We start from the raw sequence: 16,262 nt of genomic DNA, 5'->3' as shown, positions 1-16,262 counted from the left end.
ATCCTGGAGGCAGTGTCTGGGTCATCTTAAGAGCTTTCCAGTTCCAGCCCTCTGACGTGATCACTAGCATTCAATTCCCCTACCCCCATTACGCCAAGATCCAGACAATGTCCTCTCACTTGCTAATGGGTTTTTGACAGTAATGGGGCTGAGCCCAGTGATTCCCTTGACTCTCGGCCTCAGTCCAGGGACCTTATAGATAGCAGCTACCTGCTAAGTCTGTGTAACAGCTGCTTATTCCTTGGGCAACTTCCCCGTGGCCTACCATGTCCTCACCCCTACCTGTGGGCTCTATCATGGTTCTTCAGTAGCTATTGACAGTCCTCCGTCTCTTGTCAGCCCTCCACTCGGAGCTCTCCATGGTGCTGCCACTCCCTCAGGCAGCCAGCCTGCCTTGGTCTTCACTTGTGGAGATCTGCCATGGTACTGAGCTGACTATGGTCCCGCAAGTATCAGAGAGGTAGCGGTGTTAGTCTGTGTCTTCCAGAACAATAAGAAGTCCTGTGGCACCTTATAGACTAACAGATATTTTGGAGCATAAGCTTTCGTGGGCCAAGACCTGCTTCATCAGATGCATGAGTGGGGTAGGTTCCAGAGGGGTATTTATAGAGTGGGGTCCCAGTAAAAGTGAGGGCCAGAGTTGATGAGGTCTATTCAGCAAGGTGGAAATAGCCCACTATCAGTATTGTGTATCAAAAGAGGAAAAAGCAAGTCAGATCAGACGGGGGGTGGGTCCATTGTCGGCATCTAATGGGAAGTTCTTTTGCCATGTGAGCTGGGCACCTGGGCAGTGGCCACTACTCTCTGGCCAGCCTGCTCAGAAGGCAGCTCCTCCACCAGCAGCAGAGCAGATCTTGGCTTCTGATTGGCTGCTTCTTCTTGCAGCTTCACTAGCCTGCCTGGAGTACCTCTTTATCCCTTACTTCTCTGGAGTGGGTTGTGGCAAGGCTGGGGATTCAGCTCCAAAGGGGGCTTCAAGGCCTAGTCCACACCATCACAGTGAATGTCCAGCATAGTCTGGGGGCTCTGTCAAAGTGTGAGTACCCTGCACCGTGTAGGGGGCTCTGCCTAAAGGCTGAGTGCCCGGCTGGCAGTCTAGGTGGGAGCTTTGGCAGAGTTAGAGCAGTCCAACATGGTCTATGGGCGCTTAGGCAGGGGTGCAGCACTCCAGTGCAGTCTCTGGAAAGCCCAGGCAGAGTTAGGACAGCTAAACACAGTCTTTAGGAGCTCCAGTGGAGCTAGAACACCCAAGCACAGTCTATGGTGGCTCAGGCAAAGGGTTGGAAGCTCCCTGACATGGACAAGGTGCCGGGCAGAATTAGTGCACCCACATACAGACTATGGGAATCTGGCAAAGTGTCTTAGAGCACCCAAACATGCTCTATGGGGGGCTTAGGCAGAGTTGAAGTTTAGCGTTCTCACTTGGCCGACTGCAGGCCATCAGGCCTACAGAGGGGGGTAGTATTTGGGTTCATGGGGGTTCTTCTGAGTCATCTGGTTGCAGGCCAGTGGCACTTCCAGCAACTTCTCTGGGGCTTAATCTGTGGGTGGCTCCAGCTGTGTCTGCCAGTCTTCAGTGCTGTTGGGCCTGTGGCAGTTTTCTTGTAAAACCCACACACTTAGGGGTGTGGTCCACTGTCCCATGTAGTGACACCTAGATCACTCACAGAGAGAAAGAACAAGTCTCCTCTTGTTGACTGGGGTGAAAGGTAGCAAGATGTATAGATATATACATTTGGGAAGACTCGCCAATCTGACTTAAAGTTGAAGATTATAGGTTCGCACCTCCCCCAAGTTAATGGTGAAATCTGAGGCAGAGCCTCAGGCTGAGGCTGGAGGTGAGTTTTCGGGATTCCCAGTCAGAACACAGACAGTGATTTTAGCAGTACTTGGCTACGTCTACACGTGCACGCTACATCGAAATAGCTTATTTCCCTCCAGGGCTGGCGACGTCGACGTTCAACGTCAACGTTGGGCAGCACCACATCGAAATAGGTGCTGTGAGGGAACGTCTATACGCCAAAGTAGCACACATCGAAATAAGGGTGCCAGGAACAGCTGCAGACAGGGTCACAGGGTGGACCAGCGCTTCCGGGGCAACAGCTAGACGCTCCCTTAAAGGGCCCCTCCCAGACACACGCAGCCTGCACAGCATGCGGTCTGCAGAGCCATAGGCATGCACACCTGGAGCGATGCAGTCATGGACCCCCAGCAGCAGCCAGAGGTCCACACAGCCGCCCCTGTAGGAGCAGTGCTTGCCCTGCTCCATGCCATGCAGGAGGCAGCTGAGCACCTCCTTGCCACATAGGAAGAGCTGCCCACAGGGGAGGAAGACGCAACCCCCAACCCTGCAGCACCCCACCCCCACCCCTGCCGCACACGCCGCCGGCTGTGGAGCTACCCCACCAGCACCGACTGGTGGGAGCGGCTGGTGCTCGGAGAGTGGGACAACGACCGCTGGCTCCAGAACTTTCTCATGAGCCGGCAGACATTTCTGGAGCTATGCCAGTGGCTCACCCCAGCACTGAGGCACCAGGACACCGCCATGCGGCGTGCCCTCAGCATCGAGAAACGGGTTGGCATCACTGTCTGGAAGCTGGCCACTCCAGACAGCTACCGATCCGTGGGCCAGCAGTTTGGCTCGGCAAGGCCACTGTTGGGGCTGTCCTCATGGAGGTAAGAGGACCCACGCAGGGAGGGGGAGGCAGCCCTGGCAGGGGAGGGCCACACACACCCTGCACACCCCTCAATGGTGGTCACCCATGTGCTTCCCTTGCAGGTTGTCCGCGCCATCAACGCCCTGCTCCTCCACAGGCTCATGAGGCTTGGGGACCCGGATGCCGCCATCGCGGGCTTTGCCACCCTGGGCTTCCCAAATTGCTTTGGGGCTCTGGATGGGACCCACAGCCCCATCCGTGCCCCGGAGCACAGTGGAGGATGCTACTTAAACAGGAAAGGCTACCACTCAGTGGTCCTCCAGGCCTTGGTGGACAGCCGGGGCCATTTCCTGGACATTTATGTGGGCTGGCCTGGCAGCACCCACGACTCCCGGATATTCCAGAACTTGGGCCTGTGCCGCCGGCTGGAGGCGGGGACCTACATCCCCCAGCGGGAGATCCCTGTGGGGGACACCACCATGCCCCTCTGCGTCATCACAGATGCGGCATACCCCCTCCAGCCCTGGCTCATGCACTCTTACACAGGCCACCTGTCAGCCAGCCAGGAGCGCTTCAACCTGTACCTGAACCATGCGCGCCAGGTGGTGGAGTACACGTTTGGGCGCCTCAAAGGGCGCTGGAGGTGTCTTCTCACCTGCCTTGTTGCGGGCCCCACCAACATCCCCCAGATTGTGGGCGCGTGCAGTGCCCTTCACAACCTGGTGGGGAGCAAGGGGGAGGCCTTCTTTCAGGGCTGGGCTGTGGAGGCTGGCAGGGCCGATGTGCGGCCACCCGCTGCCCCCAGTCGCCAGGTGGACCCCGAGGGGACCCAGGTCCGCAGGCCCAGTTCAATGAGGCCGCAGGGTGAATGCTGGCAGGCCCCCCACTGCCCCCCCGATCCTCCACAACACTCCCTGCCCCTATGCCCATACCACAGAGCACCCAAGAGCACACACTCCCACTTTTCTTGTAAATAAAAGCAGACATTTGTTCATCAAGTCAAATATCTGTACAACTCTTATCATTATTATCAAGACTAACTATTTACAGGCAAAATCAAACTTATATACATATATGTATAATAAATAAGGATAAGATGAAAGGGGAAGACAAGGAAGGGGAGAACTATGTACATGGGGGGGCAAGGATCAGCATAGCAACATGGGTCTAATATAAAAACTATTTACAAAAATAACATAAAACTGGGGGGAGTATATACAAAGGGGGGGGCCACGTCCTGGGCCCCACACCCCCTAATGTCCAGTGCTGGGGGTGGGCGGCCGTGATCCACGCCTCGGCCTCAGCCCTGGCTGGGGGCCGGGCAGACCGGTAGATATGGCTGGCGGCTGTCAGGTGGCCCCAGGTCCCCCTCAGCGGAAGGGCCCTCGGTGGCGGGTGGCGGTGAGACGGCGGCCGGCGCAGTGGGTGGGGCAGCGGGTGGAGCAGTGGGTGGAGCAGGCAGGGCGGGCGCAGCGGCGGCCGGCGCGGCATGGGGGGCCAGGTAGTCGGCGATACGGTCGAAGGTCCGCATGAAGGCCCCCCATGCCTCCTGGCGCGAGGCCAGTGCCTGCTTCTGCAGCTGGAGGCGGCGCTCCTCCACCCGCAGCCGCTGCTCGGCGACCTCCAGCTGCCGACGGTGGATGGCCAGCAGCTGGGGGTCCATCGCCTTCGGGTGGTGGTGCTGGGTCCGCCATCTTCCCCGCTGTGGGGCTGGTTGGTCCTCCGCCAAGGGTCTGGCCTGGAGTGATGGCCCCGGTGGGCTGTCTGGGACCACTGACACCTCGCTGGCACTCTCTGGTCCTTCCGATGGTGCAGCTGTGGAACACAGGAGGGGGGAAAGAAGAGTGGAGACAGCTGTTCGTGTGGGCCCCGAGCCGTGGCCCTTGTCCCCCCACCCCTCTGCTGCAGGTTCCCCATCCCCGTCCCCGGGAGATGCTGCTGCTGCTGCTGCTGCTGCTGGGTGTCCCACCCCCTCCCCCCAGGGGACCCTAGAGGTTCCGCTCCCCCCAGCCCCGTGGATGGGGCATGGCACTGTCGTGCTGGGGAGCAGGGGCTGATGCACTCTATTGAGGGACATGCCACTGCTGTCCTTGGGGCCATGGTCATCTGGGCATGTGGAGGGCCCTGGTCATATCTATTACCCCCGCCCCTCAACCCCGGGGGTGTGCACCGGGGGGGTACATACCTGATGGTCCACTCCCACAGTCGGGGGACACCCGGTGGGCGGACGCCTGGCTGGAGCTCCTCGAGGGCAGCACGATCCGCAGGCCAGCATCGCTGGAGGAGGACTCCCCCTCCTCCTCTGGTGCCCCAGGAGTGGGTTCCTGGGGGGGCCCCGGGGTGCGGGGCCTGCCTCCGGGGCGGATTCCACCTTTGGGGCCTGCTGGGGCTCGTCGGCCGATGTATCAAGCGTGGCCGGAGGGGAGGAGGTGTGCCAGGGGCCCAGGATGTCCCTGAGCTCCCTGTAAAAGGGGCAAGTGTTGGGGGCGGCCCCAGATCGGCCGGCCGCATCCCAGGCCTGGGCGTAACCCTGCCGCAGCTCCTTCACCTTACTCCTGATGTGGTCAGGAGTGCGGGCAGGGTGACCCCAGGCGGCCAGGCCCTCAGCCAGCCAAGCGAACGCATCCGCGTTCCGCCTCTTGCTCCCCATTGCCTGGAGCACGTCCTCCTCACTCCAGAGCCGCAGCAGGTCCCGAAGCTCGGCCTCCATCCAGGAGAGGCCCCGCTGCCACTTCCCAGCCTGGCTGCCAGCCTGCGAGCCCTGGCTCCCCTTGGAGGGGGTACCCTGGGGGCGCTTAGGGGGCTGGTGGGTGGCCATCACAGCTGGGGGGGGTTGTCTGTGGCTGCGGAGGAGCGTGCAGGCTAGCCGCATGGCAATGCTGCTGCCTGCACACTCTCTCAGCTTCCTGCACAGGAAGGCAGGGGGCGGGGAGCTTTAAGGGGCCGCTCCATGCGGCCACCATCGAGCTCAGGGGCTGGAGAGAGCGTCTCTCAACCCCTCAGCTGATGGCCTCCATGGAGGACCCCGCTATTTCGATGTTGCGGGACGTGCAACGACTACATGTTCCTTACTTCAACGTTGAACGTCGAAGTAGGGCGCTATTCCCATCCCCTCATGGGGTTAGCGACTTCAACGTCTCACCGCCTAACGTCAATGTTAACTTTGAAATAGCGCCCAACGTGTGTAGCCGTGACGGGTGCTATTTTGAAGTTGGCGCTGCTACTTCGAAGTAGCCAGCACGTGTAGACGCAGCCCTTATGTTTTATTTAGTAGCACAATGGTACGTATGCAGCTCTGAACCAATACACTACAATAGAGATATATCGCGGTTAGCTTTTAGATTACAATAAAAGATCTTACTTAACAATGTCTCTAAGCAATACCTATTACTTTACTAACTGCACTTACGGTTTAAACCTATGCTAGGTAAACAGGATGTAATACTCATTGACTCCTTTTGAGCTCTTTAGAAGCGGAGACCAGTTCGCTTCCACCTGTCAGAAAGGAGTTATTGCAGTAGTTCAGAAAAGGAAGAAGTTAGCCGAGAGTTCTAAGAAATAGCAAGAGTAGAATATAACAAAGAAAAGAGATTGAGAGAGAGTCGGGGAGATAGGCACTCCACTGGTGCGGATCTGTCTGGCACAGCTTAACACGCGTCGCATTAAGCGTTCTTCTACGCCACCTTTCTGTTTCTCCCAAAGGATTTTTATACCTTTTCCTTCATGTTGACTAAATTAGGGTCTGACCTAATCAAATCTTGAATATCTGTGGAGACCCATGTGTTTTTGATGACCTTATTCTATCCATCAAGTTGTTCTCAAAAAAGAGCTCAAGGGGAAACTCCCATCTGAGCCCCTTTACCTGAATTTATCGGATGATCTTCTGTTCTTTCCTATAAGTGAGGAAAAGTTTGGGCGTATTTTGATGTCTGAGAGGTATTTTTAGGTGGAACACACTGATATGACACACCATTACTAACCTGACCTTAAACTTACATACGGAAAGTTAATTTGCCCAAGTTTCCCCCCTCATGCCCTATTCACTGGGCAGGCCCCTTGCGTTACTGCTGACAGGAAAGAAAGATAGGCATAGATCCTTCTAGGCCTCAGTTAGCTAGACTATCATGGTTTCCTAATATCTAACCTAGATCATATACTATAAGCTAAGTGCAGGCATCACTCTACAGCCTTGGCTGAGAGCCAGCTGACTTTGTAGCTCGAACTGTAGAGCAGTTTTCAGAATCATGCTCCCCTTTTGATTTCTGAGAGATCTTCACACATTCCTACCTCTTCTTTACCATTGTCCAACCCCTCCTTTCAACAAACACAAAACTTGATATAAAATTATTTAAATAAAAAATTAGCACAAATAGTTCTTCTTGGCCCAAAAATTTAATAAAAATGTAATTTAACAGCAGAAACAGCAGAAACAAAATGAATTTAATGTGAAGGATGATGCTGCATTTTCATCACAAGTTCGGAAATCCTAGATTTGAAAGATGAAAGGGCTCAATGCAAATAGTTTTTGACATCCAGTTGATTTCTTTGTTTCATTTTTAATTTGAGTAAACTTGAAAACCTTTTTTCACAGGAATATATTTACAAAAATGGAAGAATAATGCGTAGCACTTCTTCCCCGGCAGCCCAAGCCAGTGCCAGCCACCTGAGCCCCACAAGATGCCCACCAGAGCCCCTCCCATTCTCCCCTCTCCTGCCCTCCCGCAAGCCAGGCTCCCCCATTCCCCATCTAACCCCATCCTCCTCCTCCTCATCCTCCTCCTCCCTCCCCCTCAACCCACATTCCATTTCAGGAGACAGCTAGCTCCACGTGGGTCTTTGCTGGCAGCCTGGTTTTTATAGCGGGTGTTCTGGGTCGCTCATGTAAAATAGCAGGGCTGAGAGCTGTAAGCAAAGGTCCTCTCTTTCTTGGAGCAGGGGGAATGAAACGGGGAGGGGGGGTTGGGTCACCTCAGGCCCTCCCCTGGAATTTCTTCATTCCCCCCAGCGGGCATGCCCACCAGTTTGGGATGCCATGCTCTAGAGGCTAAGCTCCAGAGGTCCCAGGTTTGAGTCTGCCTGTTTGCAGTTACATGTGCACAGAGACAACTAGGCAAAGTCTGACTGTTTCAGCACCTGCAGCCAAGCTGTGCTCCCAAACCCACCTTTTATACTTCCCGTTGTTCCTGTCTCACCCCACTACTTCGAACATGGAGAGCATGGCCTTCTCACTTCTGCCTACCAAGATGTCTCTGGATGCCTCTCACTGTCAGTCTCTAAGGGTGGCCATGCCTCTTTGCTGTAGTATTGTATTTTAAACAGTCACTCGAGGTGAGGTTTCAATTGATACTAACTGCAAAATAATGGAAAGGTCCTACACAAAATGTCATATAATTTGATAACTGTAGTAAGTCACTGATAAAGTGATTGTAGTGTATGTTATTATCAACTTTCTCCAGGCTGTTCCATAGCTATAACAAAGGGTATTTTCTTCTTACCTTTAAAATGGTAAGGTAATGAAAAAGGATACGGTATAATCATAGATTTTATGCTTATAATATCTGAACATTATTTGTTTGCTTTTGTGATAAATGAGCAAATAAGAAGTTTGCCTCATTTTATTTCAGCTCTGCTGAGCCTGTTCCTCACTTATGTGAAAGTTTATTGCTTAGCATGGGCAGTTTAATGGAAGACAGGCAGTGTACAGTGAACTGTTAATGAGAACACAGGTTCTCTTCCTGGTGGTGGAACTAGCCTTCTGTCTAACTTTGGACAAAGCACTTCACTGCTGAGTCTCCATTTTCTCTGTCTGTAAAATGAGAATAATGATACTATCCTTTGCACAGCGATTTGAGACATACAGACAAAAATCACTTAGTAAGAGAAATATTACATAAGAAAGGGCTTCTCCCATGAAGAAGAAATTGTTGAGTTGGGCCCATATAATAATACAGATCACATTAAGAACTCTGGATCAGCCCCTTTGCTATTAGAGCATCACACACTATAGCCGTGTCTACACGTGCATGCTACTTCGAAGTAGCGGCACTAACTTCGAAATAGCGCCCGTCACGGCTACACGCGCCGGGCGCTATTTCGAAGTTAACTTCGACGTTAGGCGGCAAGACGTCGAAGTCGCTAACCCCATGAGGGGATAGGAATAGCGCCCTACTTCGACGTTCAACGTCGAAGTAGGGACCGTGTAGTCGTTGCGTGTCCCGCAACTTTTAAATAGCGGGGTCCGCCATGGCAACCATCAGCTGAGGGGTTGAGAGACGCTCTATGGTCACCGTGGGCAGCAGCCCTTAGCCCAGGGCTTCTGGCTGCTGCTGCGGCAGCTGGGGATCCATGCTGCAGGCACAGGGTCTGCAACCAGTTGTCGGCTCTGTGTATTTTGTGTTGTTTAGTGCAACTGTGTCTGGGAGGGGCCCTTTAAGGGAGCGGCTTGCTGTTGAGTCCACCCTGTGACCCTGTCTGCAGCTGTGCCTGGCACCCTTATTTCGATGTGTGCTACTTTGGCATGTAGACGTTCCCTCGCAGCGCCTATTTCGATGTGGTGCCGCGCAATGTCAAAGTTGAACATCGACGTTGCCAGCCCTGGAGGACGTGTAGACGTTTCGATGTTGCTACATCGAAATAAGCTATTTCGATGTAGGCTTCACGTGTAGACGTAGCCAATGTAAAACAAATTTGAGTGTCACACCTGAAACACACAGCAGTTTGCCCATGGTATGTTTTTATTAATAAGTTCTTAATTTACCTTTTAAACAGCTTGGAAGAGATTTTGCTGAAATGTGCTGATCTCTCTGGATAGATACGTAAAAGTCAACATATATTTCATTTTACTCTATCCAAGCAAAACAACTTCCTTCCATTATTTTTTCAGATGGAGTAGAGGGAATTTCTAACATGCCACATTAACTTTTTGTGATACTGTAGGCCATCTAGTCTCTAGTATTTTTAATGACCAGCAAATGTCTGTGTTGCTGATCTTGTTTGTCACTCAAAGTCTATTGCTCAAACTGGGAAGAATAGTGAAAAGCTAACTCTAATTAGAAAATATTGCCAGTGACTGAAATACAGGGTGACATAGTTGTGACCTCTTCTATAACACAAGCCATAGAACATACTTATTTATACTTAGTGCAGGTGTGTTGGAACAAATTTTATAGTGGGGGTGCTGAGAGTCATTGAATCAAACTGTAAATCCACTTTATAATGGAAACCACTTCAAACCAGGTGTCCTGCAGCAGCCCTACTTCCAGCATCAATGACTCAGTGTGAATTGTTTTTGTAAGGTAAGTGTTTTAAAGCAGTTCTGATTTATTCACATGAGAGAAAATTCGTAAGGCAAGCACAAGGCCTATGCATTACTTAAGCCTGCAAACTAAGTGGAGCTTAAATGTGATTTAGTTGAAGCATTGGCTTTGTGCTTGTTTTCTGTGCAGAGGTGAGTTTTATCTGTGAGGAGTCCCATTATCAACTGAGATCAATGGAATACCTATATGAGTCTTTCAGCCCTGACACTGGGGTAAATTCACAGGGACTGTGTCTATACTACCACCTTCATTTGAAGGAAGGATGGTAATGAGGCTGTTTGGAGTTTACTAATGAAGGGCTGCCGTGCATAGGCAGCACTTCATTAAGCAAATTCTGGCCCCTGCAGCAACTCCGAAGTTTAAAACTTCGAAGTACCAGTGTGCATCTAGCTGCAGCGCACCCACCGGTCCTTCGAAGTGCTGGAGCATCTTCAAAGTCTCCTCACTCCTCAAAAATTTGATGTCCAATTTCAAATGTTGTCATTTGAAGCGCCACTAATACAGATCTATAGCATTGACTAGAAAGAAGAATTTTGCTTGAGAACTTTAGAAAGCCGGAAGCTTAGATACTGGTCCTTATTAGTAAAAGCAATATTTTATTGTCATTTATAATTGAACTTATGTTTGAGGAGTAAGGGGACTTCGAAGATGCCCCGGCACTTCGAAATACACACGTGCTGGTACTTCAAAGTTTAAAACTTCAGAGTTGCTGCGGGGGCGGGGCGGGGGGGGGATTTGCTTAATGAAGTGCTGCCTATGCGTGGCAGCCCTTCATTAGTAAACTCCCAACACCCTAATTACCATCCTTCCTTTGAAGGAAGGTGGTATTGTAGACACAGACTAAATCAGTGGAGATACAGCAATATAAAGCTATCATGAGTGAAGAATTAGGCCTCCTGTTGGAATGGAAGAGACACGGTTTTCTTTCATTCTCTGCTTTAGGGTATGATTTGCACATCAAAAGCAAGTCAGAATATATAAGCAAAAATGCTTTCCAGTTTGACTGCTTCCTAGAACACATCCTATTCATAATATAATATTAAAGACAATGAATAGGAAATGAAAAATAATGAAATATATTCTCTCTTTTCTCTTACACAGGCATGATATGGTCTGAATGTAAAGAAATTTGGTCTCAAGGGCCCAAGGAATACCTGTTTGAGTTATGGAATATACTTGATTTTGGTATGTTAGCCATTTTTGCAGCATCATTCATTGCAAGGTTTATGGCATTTTGGCATGCTTCCAGAGCCCAGGACATTGTTAATGCAGCTGTGAAGGACTTTGCAACAGCAACATTGGCACCCGACATAAAATATTACACTTTGGGTGAGTTGAATTCATACAATTCAGACTTAAATATAATTTTAAATTTGTATGTCAATAAGTTTCTAATTCTTCATGCAGTCTCTCAGTCAGCTTGGATTGATTTTTTCACGCAACTTTATGTTTTGCCCTCTACATTGCATTAGTTATGTTTGTTTATACCACTTATCTTGAACACTCTTTGTGGTAGTACATAGCAGATTTCCTTACTTCATTAGCCAAAATGTATAACAAAAGTGTGATGAATAAAAGTGCTATAAAATTCTAAAAATATTTTTGAAATGTGAGCACAGATTAAAAGTTCCACCTGTGAGAAATAACTAAAAACAACAAGTTAAACATAAACTCAATTATAAATGGCAATAAAGTATTGCTTTTACAAATAAGGACCAGTATCTAGGCTCTTCCGGCTTTCTAAAGTTCTCAAGCAAAATTCTTCTTTCTAGTCTATGCTATAGATCTGTATTAGTGGCGCTTCAAATGACATCATTATTATGGAGGTGCTGGTTGTGACTTCATAGTTAAGATTGTGCTCCATTTTCAACTTAAAGTAGGGTCCAACCCCTTGGTTTTAGAATGTGGCTTGCAATGGAATTCCCAGGGAGGAGCTCAGAAATTTGCTGAACAAACATGCAATTACAAGAAATGAACTACAACTAAAAAAGGCTCTGTTCACAGGCAAATGTAATCTAATTGAGTCCATGCCATGTCTAAGCTCATGTCCCTGTCACGCCTAACTTGTTCCCTTATTTGTTATATTACATAAATGATAGCTCTTCACTGAGTTCCAGTGAAGTGAATGTAATTTTCTGTGTTATTTCTAAGGGCCTTTTGAAATGTTGTTGTTCAGAGGGATTAAGCAATGTGGCAACCAGCCCATTTCTGCATTAAACTTGAGAAAGCATGTCTCTTTCTCCAGCCTTGCTTGTTGACTGGATCATCATGTAAAGAGCTTGCTGAGCTCTATTAAAAATCATTGCTGTAGGCTCAGTTTGGACACCCATATTGGCGTATAGAGGCCTGAGTCCTAAGAGTACTCAGTGATTTCACTCAAAGGAGGCACTACCTGTGCATGTTTTAGGTGTACAATCCTATGTCTTCATTTTGGCACCCAAGTCTGAAAATTGGCCTTCCTTTTTGCATATGGCTGCATTGCATTTTGTTTTCAAAGTATGGTAAAATTAAAACTAAAGAGCGAGGCAGAGTCCCAGTTGCATAATTTAATTGACCTCAGTGCCAGTGTTCTGTAGTTGAGGACCTGGCTCACTCTTGCTTTTCTAACCAAAAGAGCATACTCCCATGATGAGCCTGAAGTACATTTCAACCCAGTTATCAGAAACTCTTATCTTTTATTTCTAGCCAGAAAAGAGTGGGATCCAAACGATCCACAAATAATATCCGAAGGCCTCTATGCAATTGCTGTTGTTTTAAGTTTCTCCAGAATAGCCTACATTCTCCCAGCCAATGAAAGCTTTGGACCACTACAGATATCGCTTGGCAGAACTGTGAAAGACATCTTCAAGTTCATGGTAATATTTATCATGGTGTTTGTGGCCTTCATGATAGGAATGTTTAATCTCTACTCCTACTACCGTGGAGCAAAAGCAAATGATGCTTTCACAACGTAAGTATTACTATTAAGTATTATTATTAATGTTATTATTAAAATTATTAGAACTACAGAACGATTGCCCTAACGAGTCATCTAGGCAAGGTGCTGATGGTGATACTGACTGAGAGATTAAGCTCACAGATAGAAGAACATATAGCAAACAAGCAAGCGGGGTTCAGAAAAGATAGAAGTACCATACAGCAGATATTGGCAGTAAGACTGAGACTAGAGAAGGCTCAACGAACGAACAAGAACATTTACACTTGCTTTGTCAATTTTCAAAAAGCATTTGACGGTATAGATGAGAAAGTGACTTGGGCGGTGTTGGAGTCATGGAGTGGATAGAAGACTGATGCGGTTGTTGAAGGATATCAATGCCAAAGTGGAGACAGCAGTGAGAATGTTCAGGGAGTTGGGAAGTTGGTTTAAAACAAGTAGAGGTATGAGACAAGGAGATCCAATATCGCCAAGTATCTTCATCGCACATCTGGAGAGAGCGATGGACAAGATCAAGGAAGAGGTAGAAGGGATATCTGTGCATAAGGAAAGAATTAACAACTTCAGGTTTGTGGATGATATAGTTATCATTGAGGAAGATGAGGAGAAGCTAGCAAAAACGGTGCAGGTGTTAAACGAAGAAGGGAGGAGGTACGGACTGATTATGAACAGCAATAAAACAAAACTAATGGTATTTGGAGATAAAGAAATAGGAAGGAAGATCAGTGTCAATGGTATTGAACTAGAAAATGTAGAGAAGTTCACATATCTGGGGAGCAACATAACACATAATGTAGACTGTAAGAAGGAAATAGCGACTAGAATAGTGAAAGCAAGAGCGAGTTTGAAGGTGATGGTTAAGATCTGGAAAAGCAAAGCAATTAGCTTAAAAACAAAGCTGCTCATCTTGAAAACATGTATTCAGAAGCATGTTGTATGGATGTGAGACATGAGTGATAACGAAAGATTCGAAGAGAAGAATATTCGAAAGGAGTTGTTATAGAAAGATTCTGAGAATAGGATGGATGCAGAAGGTCACCAATGAGGAGTTATATAGGAAGATACAGACGAAAGAGAACCTACTGCAGCAGGTTGTTAAACGGAAGCTACAACTATTTGGACATATTTGCAGAATGAACGACAAATGAAAAATCAAGACCCTAGTATTTGGCGTAATGGACGGTTCGACTAGGAGGGGCAGATCCCACAGAGAATGGATAGATGATATAGTAGATTGGTGCGGAGCTAGTTTACAGAAACAAAGCCACTCTGCACTGGACAGTGAAAGATGGAAGGTAATAGTGAGAGAGGCATCGGACACCAAACGGGTTGTTGCTGATGATGATGATGATGAAGTATTACTCCTATTTAAATAGCGACAGAGAGATAGCCTTGTTAGTTTGTATTCTATCAAAACAAAAAAGCAGTCATGTAGCACTTTCAATAAGCCACCTAATTTATTAGGTGATGAGCTTTCATGGGACAGACCCACTTCTTCAGATCTGAAGTGAAGAACTGGGTCTGTCCCATGAAAGCCCATCCCCTAATATATTATTTTGTTAATGGATCTGAAGAAGTGGGTCTGTCCCACAAAAGCTTATCACCTAATAAATTATTTTGTTAGTCTTTAAAGTGCTACATGACTGCTTTTTTGTTTTCCTATTTAAATGCTGAGAATTGCACATCCTCTTTATGGAAGGAGAGCTACTTGCACTGACATTATTAATGTACCACTCATCATAATGTATGGTCTGAGAGTCTCATCTTTTATTAAATCTTTTGCTCTTTTAATGCCTGGTAACTTTCTCTGTAGTCATGGTGCTTTTAAGACATAATTGAAGTTAAGGATCAGGCTTTTATCCAGTTACACTGGGGCAAATCTGAAGTGACTCCATTGAACATTAATGGGGCTTAGATTGTATGTTGTCTGGGGCAAAGGCCATCCCTTACAAAAAGCAGCTAGAACAATGATACAAATCTGGTCCATAATGGGTACAGTAGGTGCTACCACAATGTAAACAATGATCAATACTCAGCTGAATAAAATAGCCAGTGTTCAGCACAAGAGCTGATATGTTTACAAGAGGTTTAAACCTGATCCCAGAACAGTTGTATTGGGCATGATGCCAGTGTAAGGTAGGGTAGAGGCTTCCTTCTTTTGCTGTGCCAAACCGTTAGTTGCTGTTTTTTCTATAACTATACTTCTGCCCTTCTGCCTATAAGTTACTCTGATTTGCAGACCCAATGAATGCCAAATCAGTGCCAGCTAGCAAGCTATGCTGCATTGTCATTGATTGCAATTTACGTACACTGCTACTTATGTCAGAACTGAATTTCTCCAGAGGCTTCTCCGTGAGTTGCAGCCGCTTAAACTAACATTAGACTGAATCTGGGTCAGCAAATCACATATGCCCCTGGAGGCTGTGTGTGCCAGCTGTGCACCATTTTCACTTTTTTCAAAGAAAATTCCAGAAGAGTGCAAAAGAGACCCATTATCCACAGCGGAGGAGGATATAGGAACATAGCATTTGCCAGATTGGATCAGACTCAAGTTCCATTCAGTGGTCAAAACCAGCTGGTTCTGGGGGAATAATTCAGAGTAAGAATTGTTCTGGAGTTAGACATGGGATAATCTAATCTTCCTCTGTCCGGCATCCTCCAAAGAGGTGTGGTCCTGATAGGTAATAGAGATTGACTTAAACCCCAAAACATAAAGTTTAATATCCCCTCCAAAAGATATGGTGTTTAGTTGTAACCATTCTGGTAATTCTAGATCTCCATATAAACTATCATTTCCATTTTTAATCTGAAATTCTTAGCTAAAAAAAAGATTCCTGGGTCAGCAAGTTTGTTTGAAAACTTCTTTCTTTTTATTTGGTTTTAGTTTCATTGATAGTCTCCTTATTCTTTTGTCAGGAGATGGGGAGAACAGAAGATCCCAATCTACCGTCTCTGCACCATTCATTATTTTATATACTTTTCTCATATCTATTTATAGTAATCTCCTTCTAAAGTAGATTCTGTGCATGATGATCTCTCCTCCTGTGCACTGCAACTCCTAATTCTTTGTTTTCCTCCTCTTTTGTACCTATTGGATATATTCAGGCCTTGATTTACCAATATAATGAACTAAATTCGTTGGCTTGATCTTTTATGACTTAAAATTTAGGCTGTTATTATGGAGCAGTCTCAACTGGCAGTGTTTATTACATTAAGTACATGATGGATAGTTTCACTAAGGTCAGACGTCTGCAGTTTCATGAAAGAGAAGTTTATGTGACATGTAAATAGCAATGACTTGTTTATGAAATCAGTTTTTATAAATATTTTTTTTAGTACCATATGCCCATTCTA

At 47.5% G+C, this 16,262-nt stretch overlaps 1 protein-coding gene across 3 annotated transcripts in view; it reads left to right on the top strand.

The window, feature by feature from the left end:
- Positions 1–16,262, top strand: part of TRPC6 (transient receptor potential cation channel subfamily C member 6) — a 138,528-nt gene that overhangs the window by 101,789 nt on the left and 20,477 nt on the right. For all 3 annotated transcript variants that reach the window (XM_074981666.1, XM_074981683.1, XM_074981675.1), the window contains 2 exons: positions 11,075–11,302; positions 12,659–12,923. In XM_074981666.1, coding sequence (XP_074837767.1) covers positions 11,075–11,302; positions 12,659–12,923 — 493 coding nt within the window. The remainder of the gene's footprint in view (positions 1–11,074; positions 11,303–12,658; positions 12,924–16,262) is intronic.

This window comes from Carettochelys insculpta, chromosome 1 (genome assembly GCF_033958435.1).
Source record: "Carettochelys insculpta isolate YL-2023 chromosome 1, ASM3395843v1, whole genome shotgun sequence".
In the NCBI taxonomy this organism is placed as follows: domain Eukaryota; kingdom Metazoa; phylum Chordata; order Testudines; family Carettochelyidae; genus Carettochelys; species Carettochelys insculpta.
The sequence above is the reverse complement of the archived record's forward strand: the minus strand, read 5'-3'. Positions and strand labels throughout refer to the sequence as shown.